The sequence below is a fragment of the Anomalospiza imberbis genome, chromosome 6, assembly GCF_031753505.1.
Source record: "Anomalospiza imberbis isolate Cuckoo-Finch-1a 21T00152 chromosome 6, ASM3175350v1, whole genome shotgun sequence".
In the NCBI taxonomy this organism is placed as follows: Eukaryota; Metazoa; Chordata; class Aves; order Passeriformes; family Viduidae; genus Anomalospiza; species Anomalospiza imberbis.
This window is the reverse complement of record NC_089686.1, coordinates 36,795,850-36,809,449: the sequence shown is the minus strand read 5'-3', so window position 1 is coordinate 36,809,449 and position 13,600 is coordinate 36,795,850. Positions and strand designations below refer to the sequence as shown.

General features: G+C 39.3%; 1 protein-coding gene across 1 annotated transcript in view; it reads right to left on the bottom strand.

Moving 5' to 3' along the window:
* LOC137475767 (cytosolic phospholipase A2 epsilon-like) overlaps positions 1–13,600 on the bottom strand; it is a 35,269-nt gene that overhangs the window by 10,409 nt on the left and 11,260 nt on the right. The window contains exons 4-13 of the mRNA XM_068193438.1: positions 10,033–10,169; positions 6,624–6,755; positions 5,484–5,524; positions 5,002–5,044; positions 4,186–4,249; positions 3,349–3,512; positions 2,985–3,077; positions 2,441–2,478; positions 1,668–1,803; positions 64–200 (exon numbers count right to left, since the gene is read on the bottom strand). Of these exons, the coding sequence (XP_068049539.1) occupies positions 64–200; positions 1,668–1,803; positions 2,441–2,478; positions 2,985–3,077; positions 3,349–3,512; positions 4,186–4,249; positions 5,002–5,044; positions 5,484–5,524; positions 6,624–6,755; positions 10,033–10,169 (985 nt within the window). The remainder of the gene's footprint in view (positions 1–63; positions 201–1,667; positions 1,804–2,440; positions 2,479–2,984; positions 3,078–3,348; positions 3,513–4,185; positions 4,250–5,001; positions 5,045–5,483; positions 5,525–6,623; positions 6,756–10,032; positions 10,170–13,600) is intronic.

Sequence of the window (13,600 nt, the reverse complement as noted above, 5' to 3'; positions counted from 1 at the left end):
AATATATATCTCACAGCAGACTAGAGAGGTGATGAGTGATGTCTTTGTTCAGGATCTCCTTACCACGTTGAACCAGATGATCCAGTGATGTATGAAATAGCATCCAAGAGACCCAGCTTTTGAAGACCCAACAGGTTGCCTAACAGAGATGTCAGTGCCCGGGTGCCACCTCCTGTTGTCATCACTGCTACCACTGGTACCTGTTTAATCATCAACACAGCAGTGGTAAGCAACATTTTGTTTAACAGCACAAGTGATCACAGTTGAGTGAAATACAGCATGTCAGTACCACAAAAAATCCCAACATTTCACCATTTCCCCAAGCAGGGACGAAAAAAATGAAAACTGTGTATTTTGCGCAGGGAAAAAAAACCAACCAAAACAAAACTGATTTTGAGGATTTTTATCAAAATCAATCAATTTTGATTGTAAATTTTTACACGCTGGCTTATCAAAACCCATAGTTTCAAGGCATTTCAATGTTAGACTGCATTTTCCTTAGCAAAACATCTTTTCTTAAGAGGTCTGTTTTGATAAAAAGCAGAGCTCATCCTCTCTGTAGGTCAAGCATAATAGCTAGATTACATTTCCTACAAAGTACCTAGAGAATATAATTGCAGTGATGAAGCCTAATTGTATGGAAATCTAAATTGTGTTACCGGAAGACAAATTTCTCTAAGAAACCCACTGAGAGAAGAGGACCCCATTAACATTTTCCACACACATTTCCAGGCAATTGCATCAAAGAAATACTCAACAGTTTCCTGATTCAAATCGAACATTTCAGGTAAAAGCAAAGTATTCTGATTTGCATTTACCTGACTATAAAGAAATATTCACCTGCTGGAAAATCTGAAAATAATAGTTGGAAGTACTTCTCCTAAAAATTCTTATACTTAAGAAACTGCTGGGATTTTTGATTGAAACTATTGTGCCAATGAGAAACAATGTAGTAATATGACCAATTTGTGAGTGGGGGCATAATTTATAATGTCTAAAACCATGATGTCATATATTAGATAATATGCCTTTGGTCTGCCTGTCCTGGAAAAAGGAGAAAGCACAGGTGAAAAAAAAATTAACCAGCTCTCAAGCTGGTTCTTCATTTCTCAAGTTCCTGATCACAGACCATGCTCCTCCCCTAAAGCACCAACCATCCCCACACTAGTGAGGACATTAACAAATACAAACACTACTCAGACAAGCAGATTAGAGAAAAAATATTGAATGTCTTTGTTCTATTTGAGGAACTACAGCTGAGATGATAAGCACCAGAGGAGAGAGTCTAAAATAAGACACCTTCTCATCAGCCAGTATTATGCATCACCTTAACTGTTAGATTTTCTCCCTCCAAAACTCTGATAAAATATGAGGTCTTGGTGACTGAAAGATCAGCTAAAACAGTCATACTATCCAGGTCAATAATGCAGAAATGAAAAAGAAATAGAGGAAAAATTCTGATTTATGGCATTACGTTTTCTGGGAAAATGTGTATCAAGAGGGTTTGATGCTATCCTGGCTCTTCATCTGAAATAGAAAATGTAGAAAATCATTTCTCAATGCTTTACCTGGTGTAGTGAATGTATCGGGGCTAGTTAAGGAACAATATACAAAAGGCTAGGAGCATAACATATTCCTGTTACAGTCCCTGTGATAGTCCCCCATACCTCATGATCTTGTAGGTCTTGTTCTAATTGTAGTGCTTTTTTCAGAGCAGAAGCCACAAACTTCTTCCTTTTCTGTAGGAAATTTTTCTCTTCTGTACATGGATCAAACTCCAAGCGAACATCTAAGTTTCTGGACCTCAAACAAAGTCCAGGGTTAAACAGGGTGTTCAAAATCACTTAAAATTAATATCTGGATACTTCCTTACAAGTTGCAACTTTTTAATGAGGCTTAGAAAATCTGCTGCTGTGGCCCCACAAAAGCACATCACAGATAGCATTAGTAAGGTAGAGAAAAGGCTGATGAACTGCAAAGTAGCAAAATCTTACAGAAAGAAATATTCTTTATTACTACACTGATTTTCAGGAAGTGTCTGACATAAATACTGCAATCCATATATGGATACTAAAAACAGTGGAATATTTAGAATTTCTTGCCTCAGGACTGCCAGATTTTATAAATACAAATACTCTGTATTTTTCACAAAGAAGGAATTGAAAGTAAACACATCTTTTTCTAAATATATAGCTCTACAGATGCTGCAACCAGAAAACATTATTCTTCCCATCTAAGCTGAACTTCCATATAGCAGCATAACAGGAAAATTCACCTGGCACAGTTAATCACCTTCTGGACATAGGTAATGAACATAGGTGAATAGGTAAATATAATCATTGACTCAATACTTTCTCCCTTAGTTACAAAAATAGGTAAGAAGGCAAAAAAAAAGCATATTTTTTTCACAACCACAAAACCCAAAGACAGAATTTCTTACCAGTCATTTGACTTCACATGTAAATTGACTGTCTCATCCTAGGAAAAAAAACCCAGTACAATAGAAACACTGGAGATCATTCTACATTCTTTCTTTACCATCAACTCTTAAACCCTTCTCTTTTTCTAAAAGCCACATCGAGCCACAGAGCCATAATAATCAGAAAATCCATCTAAATCTTAAAACTTCTCCAAGTCCACTTTATTTTCCTTATATTGTTTTATACTAAATATAAGGAGAGCAGTATACAGTAAAAATCAGCTCTGCCAATGTGCTCCATCCTGCCTCATCATTTGCATTTGCTCTGATCTGCATTTGTCTCTGAGGTGGTCACAGAAATCCATTTGTCACGTGTTTGTGATTTTTTTGTTCTGTTAGGTTCATATGAAAATGTACAGATCCATGATGTCAGGAATTGTTAGGAAGCTAAGGGCACTAAGAGTTACATATCTAAACCCCTACTTCGCACTGATCTAATTAACTCATGCCCATTGATCTTTGGTCTACAGCTTAACATTCACTGTAAGAAGTTGGTATCAATCACCTTTGCTACTGCCACTTTCTCACTGAATGGAAGTGAATCCAGAGGAATAGTGAGGGATGCATGGCAATCTTTTTTGTCTTCACCTGAAGTACACTGAAAAATAAATTATAATGTAGAGAAATATTTAATGTATACACCATACAAAAGCATTGTCTTCAATTTACTTTTTTCAAATGGGGTCCCTGTCCAGCAGTTTTCATGTTGGCATCTAATATTTCTATGTCTTAGGGGTTACAGTGCTGTTTCAGAGCTGAAGTTCATGAAAGATAGCTCTTTATTAAAAATACAAACTCTTTCCATTTGCCTCAGTCAAGTGTAAAAAACCATGAGTTAACTGTGCTTACTCAAGCTAATGGTCACATACCGAGCAGAAATGAGGTTTCCTCTCTGCTAGAGCCATGCACAGCTGTGACAGGCTGTACTTGATGTAATGGAAGCTCAGGGGCTTCAGAGGTTGCCAGAAAGAGCCCAGCGACAGGGTCTGGCTCTTCTCATATGATCCCTTCACTGAAAACAAGAAGTCTTTTTCTGAAAAAAAAGTCCAAACATTAAAAATATACAGAGAGTTAATGACTATGATCCCAGAAATGGAACATTAAATGGTCTTTCAGAAGCTTATATATAAATCCTTCAACAATGCTTACAAGCTTCCAAACTCTTTTTATCCAGCAAGGGAATAGTACAAGAAATGGGAGGAGAAGAAAAGCAAAGAATCAAATCAAAAACAAACCACAAAAGCTTATAAAGCTGCTGTAGATGTTTTAAAATCTCAGACATACAGGCAAATTGGACAAAACCTAAGTTGAGATAGAAATATGTCTTTTCTTCTACTTCACAGCATTTATAAGATTCATTCCTTTAATTTCAAAGTCCAGTTTTTATAGTTAGCTAGCACAGACTATAACTGTTGGATCTGTGGACCTGCATATACACTCCTAGCCATCCAGTTCCTGTGCTCTAATTGTAAGAGCAAAGCAGGAAAATGACCAGATAAGAAAATGACAAAACAAAACAAACAACACACAGACAAAAATCCAAACAAACAAAACCAAAACAAACTAAACAAACTAAAACAAAAACATTTTTTAAAAAACCAACAAACCGAAAACAAACAAACAAAAAACCCCAAAGCAAGCAAGCAACCAAGAAAAGTCAGTCAACCATAAAATAAGGGGGTTTTGCTTCTAGTTTGAAGTCTAACCTGAAGGTTCTTTTTTTGTCCATCTGTTGTCCACTAGGACTTCCAAGCAGGAAATTTCACGAGACTGTAGCAGGGATGAAAATGAGAGGTTAATGTATATAAAACATGTCATATCTAAGTCACTTCATTGCTATCTGTCTTTGGTTAGTTGAGTCCCTGGGGTCTGGAAAAGAGTCCACCCTGTGTTTGTTAGGCTGATAGGAGAAAATGTTTTTTGTCACTCTGAAAATGTGACAGGTTTCAACTGAAAGAAAACTTGCTGTGGTGGTTTTGGACAGGACTGGAAAGAGAAGGGAAATAACAGGGTGGCAAATGGGAGTATTCTGAGACCTCCTGAGGATAAACTGATGGGTTGGCCAAATCACGGGGATGTCCTTGCTGCCCTGCTTTGGTGAAGCTGGACAGTCAGGTGCTACTTCCTCTAAGTAATGAGTTACAGGCAGCTGAGAAAGCAACTTCCATATCATCCTGTGGAAGTGGGGTGAACAGGATGGCCATAAGGGAGTCACAGAAGAAGTTTCCCAAAGAAATGACAGAGCAGCAGTAAGTCAGTGAAAGACCACTTCAGGCTTTGTCAATAGGCTTGATATCAGCCTGTGGTGGTGAGCAGGTCTCTGGGTATCCGAAATGACTGTGCACATTCTTTCCTAACACATCCCCCTGCAGGGAGCAGCACAACAGGATAGCTACCTGTGTTTAACCCCCATCTCCCTCCCCTTCAGCCTTGCTGCAGTGAGGTGTTGGGGCACCTGCCACATTCACCATTCCTATCACTATGATGAAAACAAAGACAGAAGAACAATAGTTTAAAATTACCACTAATACACCATTAGTCACAAGCTTTTCAGGAGGGACTGGACTGAAAGAGAAAAAAAATGCAATCAGAAGAATACATCCTAAATACATCCTTAAATGAACATCAAGGAATAATACCTTTCTTGAAGTTGGTCTTGTCCAGCATGGTCTCAAACATATCTCTGATTCTTAATTTAGGGACACATCTGAAAGGAGTTTTTCCTTTTTTTTTTTTAATCATAATGGTAAACAATAATTTTAATAAGTATGATGACTGCAATTCTTATTATCCTCCCTCATTCAGCAAGTAATAGGATAAATTAATAACTAGGATGATTCTTGGTGGCTAAGGAATACAGAGTTTTAGCCAATATGTAACTAACTTCTCAACACCAGCCACTGCTGTCATACTGAGTATTTTAAGCTATATTATACTAAATGCTAGCATATGTTTGACTGCTTGCAAAGGGGCACTTCTATGGTTCCCTGTGGATGTTACTCACATGCTCTCCGATGTAAACTCAACCTCTAGCATCTCCTGTGTCTGTAAAAAATAATTTATTATAAGCATCTGAATTAATTTTCTTTCTCATTAGCTATGGCTGTCAATTATTATTCTGGCTCTTGAAAGAGTTCTTCAATCAAATCAAATCAAATTTCCCTCCTGCTCCAGGGTATAGTGCAAGGAGTGAAAGCATTTGAGTTAGAGTGATTTTGAAAATGTTCTCCCTCCTTTGTTAACCATCAGTCCTCAGGCCAAACTGCCCTTTTCTGTTTGGTGGTGAGGCAGAGTGGAAGGGCAGGCAGTCCTGCAGCAGTAACTGTTGGCTTAAAACTGTCCAAAGGCTTGGCTTATTATTGTGTAATGTTATCTGAAGAGGGATACTGCTGTATAGAAGAGGGCATTTTCAATTCTTCTGATAAAAAGGACTCCTATAGAACGGACAACACATTGACAAGTGCCCAGACAAGTTAAGGTAGACTGCCCGCTGAAATCACTGTGGAGCTGAATACCCATATGTACCCTATTAAGGGAAGTCAGTGAAATAGCAAATCTATAGAAATATCTAAATTGAATACCCACATCCCGTGTTGAAGTCATCATGTAACTGTTCAGGCACACTGAAACAATGAAATAGTTTGAGCAACTGGCCATCAACTGGTTTTAGTACCTTAATATGGATCTTTGGATTATTTTTGGGTATATTCAAAAGAATTATAGGGCAAGGAATCAGTTTTTAAGGGAGCAGTGCAGCATCTGTGCCAGATTATGCCCAAACTCACAAGTGCTTGTGCCAGGAAAAGAAATTCTAACAAAGAAACTTTGTGCAATGGGGATAAAGTTTTGTATTTCCAACAAAACCTATTTGAGCAACAGAGTTGGGAAAGAGGGGAAAAAAGGCAACTCTGGTGTCAGAAAAAAAACACCTGCTAAGTGGTTTGATGAGTTAGCAAAAGCCTGCAGGATCATGTCCTTGTCTACTTTGCTGATTAAGGTTTGGAAGGTTCTTCACAGGGTATATGAAGTGCATACCAAGAGGAAACAAACTCTCCTACCTACAATTGCTTTAAAATAAGTTACTTAGGAGGTAATATAAAAAAATATATTTTCTTCCTGTGACCAAGGCAGTTTTATCACTCACCTTTGGATTTAGTTGAAATGTCAAGTGAACAGTTTCTCCAAGCTGGATTTTAGCAACATCAAAGAGAACAGTGAAGAGGAGGTCATCTTTAGTGACTGCATTTTCATCATAGACTTTAATCTCAAGAATATTCTGTGAACAGAGGTACAGAATTAGGATCCTATGTTGAGACCTTACAGAGACACAAAATTATATCCTCAGCATGTTAAGGAAAACATAGGAAGCATGGGGAGAAGTGAGAGAACATTCACAACCTTTGCATCCACACAGAGATGAAGAAAGATATTCTGAACCTAACACAGAGTCAGGTTTGTTGTTTAGTTTTCCTGCAGAGTAATTTAAATGACAAAAGCTAGTAGAATCACTGAATATTGAAAACCATGTTTCGCCTCCAATTTGGTATGAGGTCACCACTTTTTCCTGAATTGTAGGAAACCAACTAGTTGTCGGGACTTTGTTGCTATTGGTAGAATAAAAATCCTTGGATATAAGCAGCAATTAACATACATTAAGTATGTACCATATAATTACTTCATGGTTGCATCATTTTATCCTGTAAATTATTAAACAGATCACATACAGATAATTACCATGGAATCTACAGAAAGCTATATGCTTTTGTTAAAATGCACAAATACCAATGTATAAATCTCCTCCTCTCCCTCCTCTGTCACCTGCCTGTTTGGATGGACAGGAGAGGGAAACAACCCCTCCTGTGCCTGACTGGTAGCTAGACACAGGCTGGCTCAAAGATGCCTCCCAGAGTGCTGATCAAGTGAACCTTAACTGCTGTTTTCTCAGTTGGGCAATAATTCAGGCCTCCCTCAATATATTCAGCAGCTCATTTTCATGCAAATTACAGGGAGTGCTTATCTCAGATTCTTACTTATGCATCAGATTTAACTGCAACTTGCTAAGAGGCTTGATGTTTATTAAAGACACACAGACTAATGGTCTCACACACAAACACATGGATAAAAGAGAGCGAGAATGTGAACTTTGTTGTCTTAGAAGTTCATAATGTATCTCAGAAAGATCCATACCTAAATGTGATAAGTGATTGACTAGACAAATACACTGAAAGGAAGCCACTCCAGAATTCAAGCATTCAATTTTGACATCTATCATCCTGCAAGAAAGCACCAAGGGAGAGATGGCAAATAACCTTGAGTTTGCAATTTACTGTCAGAAGACAGAAATGCTGTTGACCTTCAAGGCCACCCATTTAAAAGTATTGTACTGTGGTCAGCCATGTCCCTGACACTTGCTAATAGAAACATACTGTCAAGAGGCAGAGACAAGCAGTCACAGCACCTTGGTTTATAGGCCAGCCAAAAAAAGCCTGTAAAAGTTTATGGAAGGTGATGGAGGTGATATGCTTAAAAACAATAGTCTGCAGTTAATAGAAGGTAGGCTTGCACTGAGGAGCAGATCAGTTTTCCTAGCTGTGATACTGCAATAAAATATACTTATCTGGCTTAAATTACTAACTTATTTTCTGAATGACCAACTGATTTGCAGTCCCAGCTACTCCCAGCTGGCCAGGAGAGGCATGCACAGGTGCTGGCTGGCCAAGGGAGATCTCTGGCTGTGCCCCTGGGATGCTGTATGGAAAGCAGCCAGGGGTGTCTGGGAAGTTCACTGTTTCTATCTCTCCCGGCAGAGAGTATGAGAGCAGCATCACTGGGAGCCAGGTAATGAGCAGAGACAGCCCTTGGCAGGGCTGTGTGCCGCTAGCTCTGGGAAGGGTCACCCTCCTGGAGCTGTGGGAATTGTGCCTACAGCACAAGCCTGGGAAGCCCTTTCTAGTTAACTGTTTGTCAGACACTCATCAAAACAGATGCCCGTCAGTAAAGACTGCTGTTCCTGGGAAAAACCAGCACAAATATGCCCAGTCACTTTTCCTCCACAGTGACAGTGTATTATATGGTTTTGCTGAGCTCTGGCCACCATAATTTGGGAAGATGAATACCTCAACAAAACACAAGACGGGAAAGAAGAAAATAACCAGACCAGCAAACTCTGGTCCTACACAGAGTGTAATGAGCACAGGAATTGCAGCATGTACAGAGAAACCTGCAAGAGCCTTAACTGCTGAGCTTTGGTTGTCCCAGTTCCCCAGGATACATTTTTGCAGCCTACACTCAAGCCACAGCCACCACCACCATGCTGCTGTTGCCACACACTGAAAATTACTCTTGCTAATGTCACGTGTCTTGTCTCCTGCTGCGAATTTACAGAAAGTAAACATGAGGTCTTCCCAAACACTACTCCTGAAGAACTAGTTCAAGCAGCTTCCATGGCCAAGGTAATTTTTTAGCTGTTCTGTGTGGTATTGCAGTTTTAAAAACCTTTCAGGAAGAGCAGGTCCTTGTGTGCAGATCAGTGGGTGTTTGTTCCCATGCTGCAATGTTTGTCCCGTGCTTTTCACCTCTCTGATAAACCTGCAGGTCTTTCATGAAATTGTGCCTCACTGGCCTTTTGAAAGAAGTTGGAATTTTTTTAGATTTGCAGGGAAAGCACCGGCTGTAGGCTACAGACGGGCAGCCATCTGAAAGCTGAAAGCTACCAAACTGGGCCAGTACCACCTGACTGTGGAAGAAAGCCTGAGAACATGTATCATGGGCAACTTCTGCAGTCAAAGGCAAGAGGGATTGTTTGCTGGAGAACCTGTGGTGTAGGAACACACTGAGCCATTTCAAGTGCTCTTTTAGAGGAGTTTGTCAGTTCTTGAGAGACCCAGGGGACTGGCCTGCTGATTTCCCTCTTTAGAGAGGCCTGATCTGGCACCAGTACTAGGAAACAAACAGTGCATGCTGTAAAGCAGAGATTGATTGCCCCTGCTGTGAAGTAAGCTTGGTTTACTTAGCCTACCACTGATCTTTGTGAACTCCTAGACCCTGATGTTGATGCTGTCTTTTGGAAGGAGAAGATAGTGGGACATGCAAATCTTCTTAAGCTTTAACGTATATCATCATGGTAAAAGTTCATCAAGTTCTCTTTTGCAACTTCAACTGTTGCTTTGTGAATTTTTTTTAAATTTCTAGTCATTACAAAGGAATAGTAAAAACGTCCAACCCTGTGATGCTTTCATTACCTAATTCATACATATATTTTACACTATTCAATTTACTCTGAAATTTTCACATTTATTCATGAAAAGCAGTAATTAAAAAAGGAAAAGAAAAAGTGAAAAGTGATAGAACACTATAGGCATGGTTATGAAATATCTTGGTTAATTTTAACATATCAGAAAATTAAATTTAATTTTGCTGCTACTCCAAATCCCCTTACCCATATCCTTGTAATCCTTCACACATTTTTATTTCTGGTTTTATTTTGTCCTACATATTGATCACACCATGATATCTCTACCCCAAAATAAAAACAAATTCACTCTGCATCTTACCTTTACTTGGCTCTGGATCCTGAAGCAAAATGTTTCATTCCACACTGGATCTTTGCAGTTCTTAATAGTTTTGGTCCGGACAGTCTCCGGGGAAGCAGTGGGCAAGGACAGGCTTATGTAGCAATCAGTTTGGCTAACTGTATTTGAAAAGATATGTTGTACAAATATCTTAAAGCATAGCCTTATAGCACTGAATGTATACAGCAAATTGCAAAAAGGACATGTTTCAATAACTTTTCTGACTTTTTATTCAAAACTACTTTTATTCAAAACTACTAAAGCTTTTTATTCAAAACTATTCACTACTCTGTTACCTCCTGCAAGTGAGAGCTCAGGTCATGAATGGAGATTCAAAGAAACCACTGCAATAAAGACATCTGGTAAGAAAAGAGTACGCAGAGCTAGTTTGATGTAACAAACCCATTATTGGTACGTGCCCTGTTGTTTGCAAATCAAGAGATTTCTGTGATGGAGAAGAAAAATGCTTACACATTCTAAGAGAACCTTTTTTCAATAGTCAAATACTTTTCCAACCACCTTCCCCATCTGGTCTGCTGCCCCCACATATCTGTAATCCAGTCCATGTAATGAGCTGACTATCTCACCCAATATGTGATCACATACCTTCACCATGAAAAACAATATGCAAAAATAGCAGTGCACTTTTATCTTACTGTGATTTAAACCCTGAGCCCCGATAGAGAAGAAAATTCTAATTTCTGAGAAAGGTGGTAATGTCACAGCAGGTTGCACAGTGAGCTACAAGTATGACATTAAATCTTAGAACACAGCAGTTGCTTTGGTTTTGTTTTGTCTCCAGACCTGTCTGGTCTGGGTGGGCACAGCTATCACGGAATCATAGAATGCCCTGGGTTGGAAGGGATCTTAAAGACCATCTAGTTCCAACCCCCCTGCTGTGGACAGGGGCACTTCCCACTAGACCAGGCTGCTCTGTGAGCTGGGCACTGCCACATGGTGTGGGTGAATTGTCTGCTGTGGGTTGCCAGAGTTCTCAGGTGAGAGGTGAGTTGGGTACTTGTATATCTGTGCAACTTTGTGTGTCAATCTGATATATGTGGAGTATTCGGTGGTGGTTAGGAATCTCTCTGATACTGCTAAGGAGATAATTGATTTTTAGCAGGGAGCAATGCAGGGCATTTGGTCCTAAGAGCATCGATGAGTTGATGCCTCGTGAACCTGTGGTAGCGAACTGAGACCCTGACAATGTAGTGAAGAATGCTGGTGCTCAGTCTCTCTACACTGTCATCCACCCTTTCCAGCCCTCTCATTTTGAGCAAATCTGCTGTCCTTTCTAGGGAATTGACATTTCTTTTGTCTGCTGGACAACTACAGCTGTCTCCAATGTCCCCAGCTCTAAAAACTTGTTGTGTATTCACAGTATAGCTCAGATTTGGGTTTAATAACAAGCAGTTTGGTACTGTGTGATACATGCTTAGAGGTATGGGTAACCTGCTGGAAAAGGTCTCATGACATTGGTCATTGGCATGGTTCCAGTTCCAGCTCTGTCACAAACTGCTAAGTCACTCAGGGCAATTGGTTTAATTTAAACTTATCTTGCTTCTCTGTCTGCATTTCCCCACCAATAACACGGTGATAACTATCCTTTCCACTTTTGTAATCTGCTTGGATGTGACCCAGGAAGAGAGTCTGATCAGTAATTATATTATTCTTTCTCTACCAGTCTCTTGGTTCTCCTTCTACATTTTCTTTAAACTTGTGGGGTAAGCCATGCTGCAATGAGTTGGTGTTGCTTAAAGCAATTTGTGCAATCAGGGTATGTATGATTTATCTTTCAAGTTTTCTGATACTGTCTGAACATGAAACATCTTCCAGTTTTTCAGCATGCACTTGATTGTTTTCCCCTTACTGCTCATAGTAGGTAAGAGATTACTTTAACATTGCAATAATGTTTAAAAATATCCCAGTATTGCATACAATAAGAGACATCTGCGTTAGCAATTTTAAAATGCAGAATATAGGCAATATACCTGTTGATAACAATTTATTGGCAATAAAACTATTTGTTTAGTTGTCTCCCACACACCATTTTCAAAAACTCTTTCATTGATTTTTAACTTTTGAAAAAGATCTTGGAAAAAGAGCTTTGCGTAGTTAGTGGTACCAGAGGAGAAAGCTGTTTCTTCAGCAACTGCAAGTTATGCACTAATGATGTGTGTGTGTTTTAGAGAATTTGTTCATTTATGGTCTGGGATATCTCTTTGTTGTACACACAACCTATGACTCCTGGTTTAGAAGAAAGGCATTTGTTATTTTCAGAGTATCAAAGAAGTGCTAAACTTGCGACTTACACTCTTGTATCTGGATAGAGTTGTGGAAGGTTCAGTTCTTCATCCTCTCTGAACACAACAGACCTATACTAACCTAAGAGGTTAGTCCAGTCTTTAGCAAGGCTGCTCACCCTTAACAAGAGCAGAAACAGGGTCCCACAATCTGATGATCCCCATTTAGCACCAACTAGGTTAGCAACCAGTGAAGTCTCAGGCTCAACGTAGCCTAAGACAAGAATGTAGATAGAGACAAAGGTATTTGACTCTGAAAACAAGCAATTAAAGGCAGGGCACTGCAAAAGAATAACAAATTATACCCCAAACTAAAATGTTGCAGAATGCATCTGGCAACTTCCATAAACAACACAAATTTAATTACATTTTGGACCAGATCCCAAATATACAATGTTAAACATAAGTGTAGGTGATGAAATTTAGCACTGAGATCCTTTTGCATACACTTTTAGCCCTGGAAAGGAACATGTGGATGCTCAGTGTCTTCCATGTTGCATTCTCTTTCACTCTTTTCCTCTCTCCACCATAAAATGCTTTAACTCTTACCAGCTATTAAACATACCCAAATTGAAGAGGCTCGACTTAGGCAGCCTGGAATATGAGAAAGAGCTGAAAGACTTGAGTTTGCTAATCAAACAATAACAAAACTTTTGTTAAATAATCAGTTCTCTAATGTCCAAATGATTGACACAAAGAGGATAATGATCTGTTTCTCTTTATGAACAGAGGCAAAAATTAGAAGACTGCTCCAGCTCCTAGAGGATTAGCGCTGGTAAGAGAGATTTTATAAATTTTTTAGGTAACTCACTTCAGACTGTTCTAGTACTTAGACATGTATGAAACAGTGATAGATAAGCTAAATTTCATTCTGCTTCAAGAGATGAGGACCAGCCCAGGTGAACCTATAAGGTGTCCCATGGAAATGCTGCCACGTAATTTCCGTGTTTATGCTGGTAGGCACAAAACAGGATAATCATGTCATGTCAGTTATAGTCCATGGAAAACAGCTAAGCCATTTCCCTGCCAGGGTTGACTATCAGGGAAAGAAGTGATAGGACAGGTTTGTATAGTACACCAGCCCAAGGGATCAATTACCAGATAGGTGGGTGCTGTCTCCAAAACGACTCCAAACCTCCTTCTTTGACACATATGAAATAAGACTCTAAGTTCCTTGGAAGTGTTGCCACCTTTTCATTCTAAACAGGTACAGTGTCTGAGGAACAAGGCCTAAATCCATACATAGA